At 46.5% G+C, this 12,451-nt stretch overlaps 1 protein-coding gene across 1 annotated transcript; it reads left to right on the top strand.

Annotated features, from left to right (window-relative positions):
- Window positions 1-8,441: 8,441 nt before the first annotated feature.
- LOC137143333 (olfactory receptor 52P1-like) lies at window positions 8,442-9,380 on the top strand. The gene has a single exon (XM_067533067.1). It carries the CDS (start codon window positions 8,442-8,444, stop codon window positions 9,378-9,380), a length of 939 nt encoding a protein of 312 aa, XP_067389168.1.
- Window positions 9,381-12,451: the final 3,071 nt, after the last annotated feature.

The raw sequence follows: 12,451 nt of genomic DNA, 5'->3' as shown, positions 1-12,451 counted from the left end.
AGTCACTGTTATTGTAGAAGGACAAGATTTACCAGCTCAAAAACAATACCCTTATCCAAATCAAGCCAAACCATATAGAAACCAAACTGTTAAGTCTGTTCTAACACATATGTGTCCAAATACTGCACAACACCATCAAAGGGGGGAGGCAAGAAAATTTTTCCTACCCTTAATACAAAAAGGTTCCTTTAAGGGTACCAGCTCTTTGTGAATGGATCTAGTTACTATCATAAAAAAAAACCCCTTTTACTGGGTTTGGAATTTATGCAATTCCACCAGAAGAAAAAGGAGAATCCTGGGGAGAAGGCATATTCATGCACCCCACATTCGGCCTAATATGCTGAATTAGCAGCAGTAGCTTGTGTATTGGAACAATGTGCAATTTTTCCAACACCACTACATCTCTACACATCAAACCATTTGTCTGTTTTTAGACTCAGCCTGGCTGTGCAACTCTCTTACAGAGTTTCTACCATATTGGGAAACTAATGGATTCACATCTTCGGATGGATCACCCATCAAGTATGCTTCGTTGTTAAAATACATCCAATGGTTGGCAGCAAAGTTTACTACTCCGAAAAATCCACAGCCATGGAACTAGTAAAACAAGTTTTCTCTCAATGGAGATCCCTGTAAAGTAAAATCAAATCAGGGATCACATTTTACTGGACAGTTCTTTAAGAACTGCCTTAAATTAATGGAAGTCCCGCAGAGACTACACATCCCATATAAACCTTAGTCATCTGGGATGGTGGAACGAACCAATCAAACTATAAAAATAATGTTGAGGAAACTAGTTGATGCCAACTACAAGGCCTCTGCCTTGCTCACGTATCTCAAGCAGCATCTACAATAGGGTGGTGCTGCAACAGGCTATCTGACCCTGCAGAGCTCAACACTGGGCCAGGTGCCCCATGAGTCTCCCCAGCTGCTTCCTGTGCACCCCTTCTCCTCCGCAAGTCTTATGCTGGCCTATGACCCATGCCCAGAGAACACCTCCATGCTTGTACTGCAGACAGTGCGCTTCCTCACCTGTGGGCCAGCCAAACACCTAGCAGGGGGTCACATTGGCACCATTGGAGAGCAGATCTCAATGGGCCATTCTCTACTCCCCCCTGCTCCCATGGGGGCTTCAGTGTTGGGTCATGAATAGAACTGTGAGCAGGGGCAGGTGGCTGGAGTGGGTCATGGACACCCGACACCTGCCCTTTCTGTGGGACAAGCAGAGCTCGGCCCACACGGAGCTGCGATGCGCCAGGTCTCAGATCCTCCTTGCTCCCCCAAAGCCTCCTGCTGACGTTCTGGAAGGTCTTCCCCCCCACATCTCTTCCTATACACACACCCATGGCCCCACAAAATCTCAACCCCCTATCTGCCTCGTCAGCCTCCTGCTGGCCCTTGGACAGTGGGATCCAGGACGGGGAAGCTCCTGGTGCAGGAGACAGAGGAGTCAGTGGTTGTGACGCCTTTCTCCCATCCCCACAACATTTCACATGTCCTAGCAGTGTTCCCTGGGCCATGTCCACTGACCCTTCTTCTAAATGTCCATTCCAAGACTCCCCCAGCTGCCCCTCAGTTGGAGTGACCTGGCAAGAAGGAACAGAGCAGAGCAGGTGGAGGGTCAGCAGGGTCCCATGTACGAGCGCCATGAGGACACGACTCCAGGAATTACTAGAAGGGACCAGCAGATACTACTAAGGGAAAAGCCTTCAGTTGGCGGAGCGCGTTGCACACACACCTACATTGGAACGGACATGAGACAGACGTACGGAAGAACAACAGTTACGAAAGGTCAAGAACCGTTTTTTCCCTGACCTGGATGAGATGTGATTCCCCACAGCCATATTTCATGGACAGTTGAAAATGGGACACGAATGCTGAGAGGCCAATGAAAACAATACGAGGAGACTTTCAAAGCTGTAGATTAACTACAGTTCCCACAAGACTGGATTGGGGATATTAGCAGGAGTTGTGGGGACCCTGGAGGGGGAGCATAGGGGCTCAGGACTGGGGCAGGAACGCACAGTGTGCGGGGCAGGGTGTGCAGTATCCAGATTATGAGATAGGAATTGACTAGGTCTCGTGAGTTCCAGACCAGCGCATGATCCACTAGACCCCAGAGGGATGTTGTGAAAGGCACAAGGGCAGTGAGCAGCAGAGTCCCATTGAATGTGGATGGACAATGGGCACCTCACTCGCCTCTGAACATCTTCCTGCATCATCCCCACCGCAATGACAGCCGGTGCAGTTACTGTAGCTGGGATAAAAAGACAAAGGCCGTCAGTCCACAGGTTTTGAGGCACGTGCTGATCACTGAAGGGGGCTCAGGAAACTGCACTTCCCTATGACAGGATCTTGCACCCTGAGGGGTTTATGACTAAGCTGGGGCAATCTGTGCTGCGCTCTGTCAGAGAGGCTATCGGATGGGAGGGACTGTTACTGTGTGTGGAAGAAGCAGCAGATGCTCAGGTTCTATGACAATGAGCAGCAGCACAGAAATGCTGTTAGATAAATGAGCACGTCTAACCCTTTGCTCTTCTTTGCTCTCTGGGGTTTTAGCAGTGCAGGACAACTCTAGCAAGTCTGCAAGACACAGTTTGCCCTGACAATCTGAGTCTCTGTTATCGGTTAATCATTTCTTCACTCTCGGGGGAGGCTCTTTGGCTGAAATTCTCCAGGGTCTGTTTTCTACTGTTACCACTGCTCACAGAGCGCAGGGAATTGTCCCGGAGTCCTGGCCAGCCTGAGAGTCCTCAGGGACTCTATAGGGGATTCATAAATGTCCCTGTCCAACACTGCAAGTGTCAGACGTACACTCATTCTCGGGTCACAGTAACAAGATTTCCTCTCTCTGCTGTGTGGGATTCTGGTGAGTTGCCTGTTTCTGCAATAATGTCAGTGCTAAGGGCTCGGGAAGGTTCCAGTCAAGAATAGTCTGAGCAGGAATTCTCCACCACAGGGACTTGAACTGTTTAGTATTGTCTGAAACATGAAGGGATTTAAAACTGGAACTAAAGATTTATTGGAAATAGTCTAGACAAATATTTTCTTTAAGATAATTACCTTGTCTCTTACTGAATTCTTCCATCTGTCTCAGTATCTCCCTTTTTTTTGGTCTGTGAGTTTTTTCTGTGCCACGCTCAAGTTCTACAATTCAGCAACTTTACTGCCAGCTTAAGACGTGTAGCCATATCCTTTGCAATGGGTATTTATAATATCCAATTTCAGAACATAAAAGGGTCACACAGGGTTTTACAGACTGGCCAGATTCTGCTCTCACGTTCTGCCTTCAGTGGCTCACTCCAGATTGACACTGGCATCACTGAGAGCAAAATCAGGACCCCTGTGTTTTGAAATCCCCATCTTTCATGCCCGGTCTCAGAAAGCCACATAAAATGGGGGGTCATCCTTCAGACTCATTCAGGACAAAATAGGGAATGGACATCCTGCCTATTTCACACAGAAGAGCTGTAACTGCGATCTCCGGGACCAGACGCGTGTCTGTAATGTGGACACACTGTAGTAGATTGTGTCTGACACATTACTCTCTCTAGCTTGTCCCTCCCCCTCTGACCAATCAAACAACATTTTCCTGAAAACTTCAGCAATGGTCAGCATGTAAAGGCACCATCAGGAAGTTGTTTCCAGCTGGCAGGAATACGCTAAATCTTTGTGTCGTTTTGAGCAAGAGTTACTCAAGCTGACTCCTTTTAGTCTCCCCGTCCTCTCTCCCCTCCCCTCGGGTCTGCCCCTCTCCTCTCCCTTGCACACGCTGAGCTGCTGCTGGGGTTCTCTTCACCCCCGGACAGGCTGTGCAGGCTGCTCCTCCTCCATCCCCCATTTCCCTGGTGTGGGCAGACACAGAGGTTAACCCAGGCTGTGTAGATATTTGTACGAATTGTCACTGTGTGGTGTGTCCGGCATGTGGTGTTTGTCCTAGGTGAGTGGGATCACTGTGTGGCAGTGATGTGGGTTGTGGGGGCAGGGCGTGGGGCACAGACAGGTGGGCAGCACTGCTGAAATTCAAATTTTCCTCTGATTGTTGGTCCGAGGCCAGTGCTGGGAGCTTCCTCTCCCCAGTGTGTCTGGGCAGTCTCAGAGACTCTTTCCCTGGGTGAGCCAGAGAATTGTAGCCTGGATGTCACATTTTTTTTTCCGATTTTTTTTAAATAGTTTTTGAAAGATAATTGTGCAACTTCTGGCATTTCCCCAGTGGAAAGAACTATTGATCTTTGCTCCTCAGCTGGTTCTGTCTCCCATCAGATCTGACAGCCTGTTCATAATCTCCTTCCCCATCCCAGGCTGCCCTGACTCCAACAGTACGCTCGTCTCCAGCATCTTCTCCAGGCTTCCCAGTCACCCGTGGCTCCCACAGCTTCTGAGCCGCCTCAAGCTCCCCACAACTCTTTCTCTGCAGGGGTGAGGTGCCCCCGTCCCAGCTGCTCCCTTTCCAAGGGGAACAAAAGTGATAGATTCTCTCCAATGAAGAACGTCACACCCCGAGTAGCAGATGACAAGGCACCTAGGCTGCTGCTTTTGTTCCTCCCACACACACTGGGTGGGGCTTCGGGGGCCACTACACAAGAACAACGAGCAAGCTGGGAAGTGGGCACAGTATATAAAGAGAGCTGGCATTTCTGGGTCATGTCAGTGCCTAGGTAAATACAGCTGCCATGTGCAGGAGCCCTTCACCACTGGCTGACACAGTGAGCCACTGGGACACAGACGGTGCATCCGGCACTCTTTGGGGTCATTTGTTAGCCAGGTCTGTTAGCCATTAATAGGACAGTTGTACATGCATTTCTCAAGGTGCAGATTTTATGGGGTAACGTCAGTATTTTGATTATATGAAATGTTCTTTCAGGCAGTAGCTCACGGGAAGTCTCACACCTGTGAAGAACACGCCTAGAGTGTCATTTTCAAAGCTTCAAAGTCACATGAGACTTTTTCCCTGTGGGAATAAATTCAGCACTGTCATGAATTAAAAAAAAAGCCTCCAGCTGACTCCTGTATGTGCTGCAGGGACGTGTTCACAGAGCCCCGGGCCAGAAGTCACCACTGTGATCATCTAGTCTGATCTGTACAGCACAGGCCAGAGACCTGCCCCCAAGGAATTCCTAGAACAGTGTTTACAGAGAAACATCCAACCTTGGTTTAGAAATTCTCAGTGATGGACAATCTGTCATGAGCCTTGGTGAATTGCTCCAATGGTTAATTACTCACTCTGTTTAAAAAATGTACACATCATTTATAGTCATAAATTGTCTAATTTCAACTTCCAGGCATTGGATGGTGTTAAAACTACCTATGCTAGCCAGAAAAGCCCATTTTTCAATATGTGTTCCCTTTGTGGGTACTTGTAGACTGTTATCAAGTCACCCCTTAGCCATTTCACATACACTAAAAAGATTGAGCACTTTGAGGCTATCACTCTAAGGCAGGATTTCTAGTCTTTAAACATTCTTGTGAATCTTCTCTGAATCCTCTTCAGTGGATGAACATCCAGCTTTAATTGTGGGCGTCACAACTGGACACATTATTCCAGCAGCAATTGCACCAGTGCCAAAGAAAGAGGTAAAATAACTTCTCTCCCTCTACTTGAGATTCCCCTGTTTATCGTGCTAAGATCATGTTAACTCTTTTGGCCATAGCGTCACGCAGAGAGCTCATGTTTAGCTAATTACCCCTTCACAAATCTTGTTCTGAGTCACTGCTTCCGACAAGAGAGTCCCGCAACATGTAAGTATCGCCTACCTTCTCTGTTCTCAGAATGCATGTCCTTTGCTTCGACCCAGTTTACCCACAAGTCCTGATTGCTGTTATTCCGTGACCCGTCCTATTCATTGTTTATGTTCCCCCAATGTTTTCTGACATTTGCAAACATTATCAGTATTCAGCCCTGAGAAGGGTAAGCAGCTGAGTTGCTGATGGATGTCTCTGCTTACCCTTGTCAGTTAATAAAGCAGAAAAACTAAATGTATCTCACCAAAAGAAACAAGGGAAGTAGCAGAGCACAAAGTCCCAGCCTGGCATGATAATGTGTACTTCCATGGGACAAATTTGGCTCATTTCCAAAAGAGGAATTGCATTGCAGATCAAATCTATGGTTTTTCTAGACAAATGTCCTCTCTCTGACAGCCAGTGCCCAGGGGTGCTGAAGAAGGTGTTTGGGGGAAAACCTGACCGTCTTGAGGGTGTCACCTAGATAGAGATTGGCTTGTGCACTCAAACACGCAGGCATACAGGGTTTCCAGATATTTATTTAGCTGTATCTATTGTAAAGGAAGAGTCTTACTATCCATGTAAATGTCCAAAAAACCTTTCAGAGTCTTCCTTAGGTTCTGCCCTCGACTTCATCTTGTGGCAATGAGTTTCTCTGTCTAATTATGTACTGAGTGAAGAAAACATTCATTTTGTAATCAATTGTGCCTTTGCCATGTTTTGATTTAATTGAATATCCTCTTGACCTTGTGTTACGAGACAGAGAGAACACATTCTTCATATACCGTCTACGAGTCAACATTTAATGGGCTCTTCTCAAATCCCCCTTATTTCCTTTCTTTCTTAGATAACCATCCCAGGTTTTTCATCCTCTTTCCCTAGGTGAGTTTCCCCAGGCCCTTGATCTGTCTCGTTGTCCTTCCTTCAACCCTTCTAGTTCTGCAAAATCCTGTTTAAGAAGGGTGCTCACTACTGCACACAGAAGTCCAGAGGAGGGTGAAGCATTGATATATTGATCACATGCCATTGAATTTTCAGTATTATTCCCCATCCCACCCCTCCTGTGTCCCAAGGTTTTGCTTAGTTTTTTTCCATACTTACACTTTCAGCAGGGTTTCACAGAGCTGTAAACCATTACACCAAGTCCCTGTCCTGAGTTCATACAGTTAAATTAGAACCTTCTAAGGTGTTTGAGGAGTTCAAGCTATTCCCTCCATTAGGCGTATATGTTTTACTTATTGACATAGAACGTCATCTCCCATCATGCTCATTGTTCACTGGGTTTGCTAAGCTCCCTCTAAGAATGTTTTGCGACGGGTCTATGCCCTAACTAATTTGCTACCTTGTGAAAATTGTAGAATATTAGGTTTGGAAGGGACCTCAGGATGTCATCTAATCCAACCCCGTACTGAAAACAAGAACAACCCCAAATAAATCATCCCAGTCAGGGCTTTTTCATGCTGGGCCTTGAAAACCTCAAGGGATGGAGATTCTATCACCTCCAGAGGTAACCCATTGCAGTGCTTCCCCACCCTCCTAGTTAAAAAGATTTTCCTCATATCCAACTAAGACCTCCCCCACTGCAACTTGAGACCATGGCTCCTAATTCTATCACTACTACCATTGAGAACAGCCTAGCTCCATCCTCTGTGGAACCCTGCTTGAGATAGTTGAACACTGCTATCAACTCCCCCATCGTTCTTCTCTTCCTCAGATTAAACAAGCTTAGTTCCCTCAGCTGCTCCTTATAAGTCATGTGCTCCAGCCCCCTAATATTTTTTGTTGTTCTCCACTGTTGTTCTCGGTGTGTTGGTCACCGATGTTTATCAGTGTAGACTGCGTGCCTGTGTCCCTGTGTAGATGCTGTCCCAGCTCTGATCAGGAAACTGAGACGGCTCTCACGATAGAATGAGTTGACACGACCACAGATTAGCTGAGCAACAAAGGCACCCAGGCCAGGTTTATTGCGTGCAGCACAATGAGAAATGACTTACAGAGTATCTCTGGGTCAGTTTCACATAGGTGGCATTACAATGGTCTCAGCCCAACGGCGGGACTTTCCGTTATCGCCTAGACCGGACGCCAGTATTCCTTCTGACACCCTCTTTTATACATTGTTACACACACTTTCGTTCTGCCCCCTTTGACATAGGTAGTTGCCACCCTCCTGACGTAGTCTAATACCACTTTCTTCCGTTGATTGGCTGATTTGGGCAACACCACTCCATGTATCATTTCTATCCATAAAAGTGTCATTTCAGAGAGTTAGTATCTTGGTACCTCCTATACCTACTACATATTTTAGTAATATTTTGGCAGTCTTACAATCTTGCAGTATCAGCACTTTCCTGCACCAGTTTCAGTTCACTTGAGTGACCCCTTATACTTCTGTTCACTCGGCTTTTTCCATTTAGGCCTTAGCCTGTTTTACAGGCCTTAAGTTCTCACTTCTTACTACATCCACTGGATACTCTCCAAATTATATACATTCTGCCTGTAGTTGGGGACTCAAAACTGGACACAATACTCCAAATGTTGCCTCACCAGTGCCATCTAGAGGGGAATAATGTACTCACCTCACTGCTCACCCCCATTTCTAGATTGTTGGAACTATAAAATATTTAAAGTGTTCTTTCTTATCACGTGTGTAACCCCCTCGTTGGGCTTACCTTCACAGGCATCTGAATATTTCTGAGCATGATCGGTGACCAGACCCACTCATGTCAGCTTTCAACCTTACCTCCTCCGGCCCAATAACATTCATCCTAAACGGCATCCCAGGGCTGGAAGCTGCCCACATCTGGATTTCCATCCCTTTCTCTACATTCTACATCATCAGTCTCTTGGGAAATTTCACACTTCTGTTTGTTGTCGCCAAAGAGGAGACCCTGCACAAGCCCATGTACCTGCTGCTCTTCATGTTGGCACTCACAGAGATCGGTACGTCTACCTGCGTTGTGCCGAAGGCACTGAGCATATTTTGGTTCGATTTCAAAGGCATCACTGTGGATGGCTGCCTCACCCAGATGTTTTTCCTTTACCTGTTTGATGCTATGCACTCAGCCGTCCTCGTGACAATGGGCTTTGATCGCTACATCGCCATATGTAACCCTCTAAGATATGACACCATCCTCACCAACGCACGAATCGCTAAGCTAGGGTTAGTGGGTTTGATACGAGCTGTTCTCTTGGTTCTGCCATTGCCCCTGATACTGCAGAGGCTGCCATTCTGTGCCACCCGTGTTATCCTCCACACATACTGCGAGCACATGGCTTTGGTGAAGATCTCGTGTGGGGACACCAGAGTCAATCGGACGTATGGACTGGTGATAATATTAATGACCATCGGGTTAGACCTGACGCTCATTGGCCTAACCTATGGGCAGATCATCAGGGCCGTCCTGAGAATCTCCTCCAAGAAAGCCCATCAGAAAGCCCTCAACACCTGCACAGCCCACATCTGTGTGATACTGATGTCTTATTCTCCCGTCCTCTTCTCCACCCTGACACAAAGGTTCGGTCAGAACATCGCTGGCCACATTCACATCCTCTTGGACAGCCTCTATCTCCTTGTGCCCCCCATGCTCAATCCAATTATTTATGGGGTCAAAACTAAAGAACTTCGTAACAAAGTGGGAAAATACATCTGCAGACTGTGATCACCTGGGGCCACTGACTTTAAACCTGCATGTTTCCTCGGTAATCAAGAGTGCTCTGCCCCTATTTGGTTGAACTGAGCCTTGTGGAAGTTCACAGTTTCAGAAGTTCCTCACACCTTATGTCTTATCACTCCATCACCAAGCACTGCCCTCTACATTGCTAAGTTTCATCACCTGATCTCTGTCAGAATCACCTCTCTTCCCCCATCTCCACACACCCCATCACTCGGCCTTTCTGTGACTTCCAGACCACCAGCGCTGATGAGATATGCTCTCAGACCTATTTTCCATCAGGATGGTTGTTGAGCTTTGTGCCATTTTGAGGAAGAATTACTTGTGCTGGCTCCTTTTAGTCTCTACGTCCTTTCTCCCCTCCCGTCAGGTCTGTCCCTTTCTCCTTCCTTGCACATCCTGAGCTGCTGTTGCAGTTCCCTTCACCCCCGGAAAGGCTGTGAAGGCTGCTCCTTCTCCATCCCCCATTTTTCCCGGTGCAGCCAGACTCAGAATTAAACTTAATCTGTGGAGATATTTGTACGAGCTGTCACTGTGTCTTGTGTCCGGCATCTGGTGTTTGTCCTGGGTGGGATCATTGTGTGGTAGCATTGGAGGATGTGGGGGATGGAAAGTGGGGGGGGGGTACATGGACAGGCAGGCAACACTGCAGAAATTCAATGTTTCTTTCTGATAGTTGTTCCAAGGCCAGTGCTGGGAGGTTTCTAGCCCTGAGTGTCTATCCTGCTGTCAGGGCCGCTTTTCCCAGAGAATTGCAGTCTGGGTGTCACAACTTTTACTAATTTTGTTTCCATTTTTTAGTGGTTGTTGAATGTTAAATAAGGACTTTTGGTTTTAATTTACACAGTTTCCCCAGTGGAAAGAACCATTGATCTTTGCTCCTCAGCTGGTTCTGTCTCCCATCGGATATGACAGCCTCTCTGTATTCTCCTTCCCCATCCCAGGCTGCTTTGATTCCAACACTACTCTGGGCGCCAGTGTCTTCTCCAGGCTTCAAAATTACCCGGGGCCCCCACAACCTCCAAGCTGCCCCAAGCTCCCCACAACTCTTCCTCTGCAGGGGTTAGCCATTAATGGGACAGTTGTACATGCATTTCTCAAGAAGAAGATTTTATGTGGTCACATAAGCATTTTTTTTGTCTGAAACTTTCATCCATGCCGTGTCTAACGGGAAGCCTCACACCTGTGAAGATCACACCTAGAGTATCATTTTCAAAGCTTCAAAATCACTTGTGACTTTTTCCCTGTGTCGCTAAATTTAGCACTGTCATCAGTAAAAAAAAATGCCTTCAGTAAGGCTCAGGCACCAGTTTGCAGCAAAATGCCTCCAGCTGACTCCTGTATGTGCTGCAGGAAGGTGTTCACAGAGCCCCAGAACAGAAGGCACTATTTGATCATCTACTGTAATCTGTATAGCACAGGCAAGAGACCTGCCCCCAAGGAATTCATAGAGCAGAGTTTATAGAGAAACATTCAAACTGAGGATCAGTCAGGGAGCTCATTGTTAGCTAATTCCACCTTCACACCTCCCAATTCTTGTTCAGAGTTTCTGCTTCCCACAACAGATTCCCTGATTGTGTAAGTATCAACTACCTTTTTTGTTCTCTACATAGCTAGATTAGAACACATATCGTTTGCTTCGACCCAGTTTACCCACAAGTCCAGATCGCTGTGAATCAGTGACCCATCCTACTCATTATTTAGGATTCCCCAATTTTTTTTAACAAATGCAAACATTATCAGTATTCAAGCATGAGAAGGGTAAGCAGCTGGGTTGCTGACGGGTGTATCTCCTTACCCTTGTCAATTAACAAGGCACTATAATGAAACCACTGTACTTGTTATGTCTCAGAGAAAGCGGGATGCCTTCAAGAATGTGTTCACCAAAAGAAATAATGAAAGTAACAGAACAAAAAGTCACAGCTTGGCATGATAATGTGTATTTCCATGGGGAAAACTTGGCTCATTTCCAAAAGAGGAATTGCATTGTAGATCACATCTATGGTTCATCTAGTTAAATGTCCTCTCTCTGACAGCCACAATCGAGTCATTCCCTTCAGTAGGCGTATATTTTGCACTGATTGACATCGAACGTCATTTCCTATCATGATCCTCGTTCACTGGGCTTGGTAAATTCATCTGAGAACACCTCTGGACTGGACTATGGCCTAAATAATTTGGTGCCATGTGGAAATCATAGAACATTAGATTTGAAAGTGACCTCAGGACGTCATCTTGTCCAGGCCTGAGCTCAAAGCAGGACAAACCGCAGGTAAATCAACCCAGCCAGGGCTTTCTCAAGCTTCACCTTAAAAACCTCTAGAGATGGAGATTCTATTACCTCCCTAGGTAACCCATTCCAGTGCTTCACCACCCTCCTTATGAAAAAGATTTTCCTAATATCCAACCTAGACCTCCACCACTACAAATTGACACCATTGCTCCTTGTTCTGTCATGTTCTACCATTAAGAAAGGCCAAGCTCCATCATCCCTGGAACCCCCACTCAGGTATTTGAAGGTTGCTATCAAACCCCCTCTCGTTCTTCTTTTCTTCAGACTAAACAAGCATAGTTCCCTCAGCCGCTCTTCATAAGTCTTGTTCTCCAGCCTCCTAATAATTTTTGTTGTCCTCCACTCGACCTTCTCCAATTTCTCCACATCCTTGCTGTAGTGGGAAAAAAACTGAACACAAAACTCAAAATGTTGCCACACCAGTGCCGACTAGAGGGGAATAATGTTGTCACCTCACTGCTAAGACCCGTTTCTAGATTGTTGGAGCTATAAAATGTTTACCATGTTATTTGTTATCAAGTGTGTAACAACCACGCTGGGCTTCTCTCTCTTCATAGGCATCTGAGCATTTCCGAGAACGATCGGCGATTCAACCACCTTATGGAGGCTTTCAACATTTCCTCCTCTGGCCCAAGAATGTTCATCCTAAATGGCATCCCGGGGCTGGAAGCTGCCCATATCTGGATTTCCATCCCTTTCTCTATGTTCTACATCATCAGCCTGTTGGGAAATTTCACGGTTCTGTTTGTTGTAAGCAAAGAGCAGC

The sequence above is a fragment of the Emydura macquarii genome, unplaced genomic scaffold (genome assembly GCF_026122565.2).
Source record: "Emydura macquarii macquarii isolate MOO-44397 ecotype Brisbane River unplaced genomic scaffold, CSIRO-AGI_Emac_v2 contig_3321, whole genome shotgun sequence".
NCBI lineage: Eukaryota > Metazoa > Chordata > Testudines > Chelidae > Emydura > Emydura macquarii.
This window is presented reverse-complemented; position numbering and strand designations above follow the sequence as displayed.

Bases quoted from the DNA above. Each gene is read 5' to 3' on its own strand.
- LOC137143333 (XM_067533067.1), top strand. From the start codon at position 8,442: ATGTCAGCTTTCAACCTTACCTCCTCCGGCCCAATAACATTCATCCTA.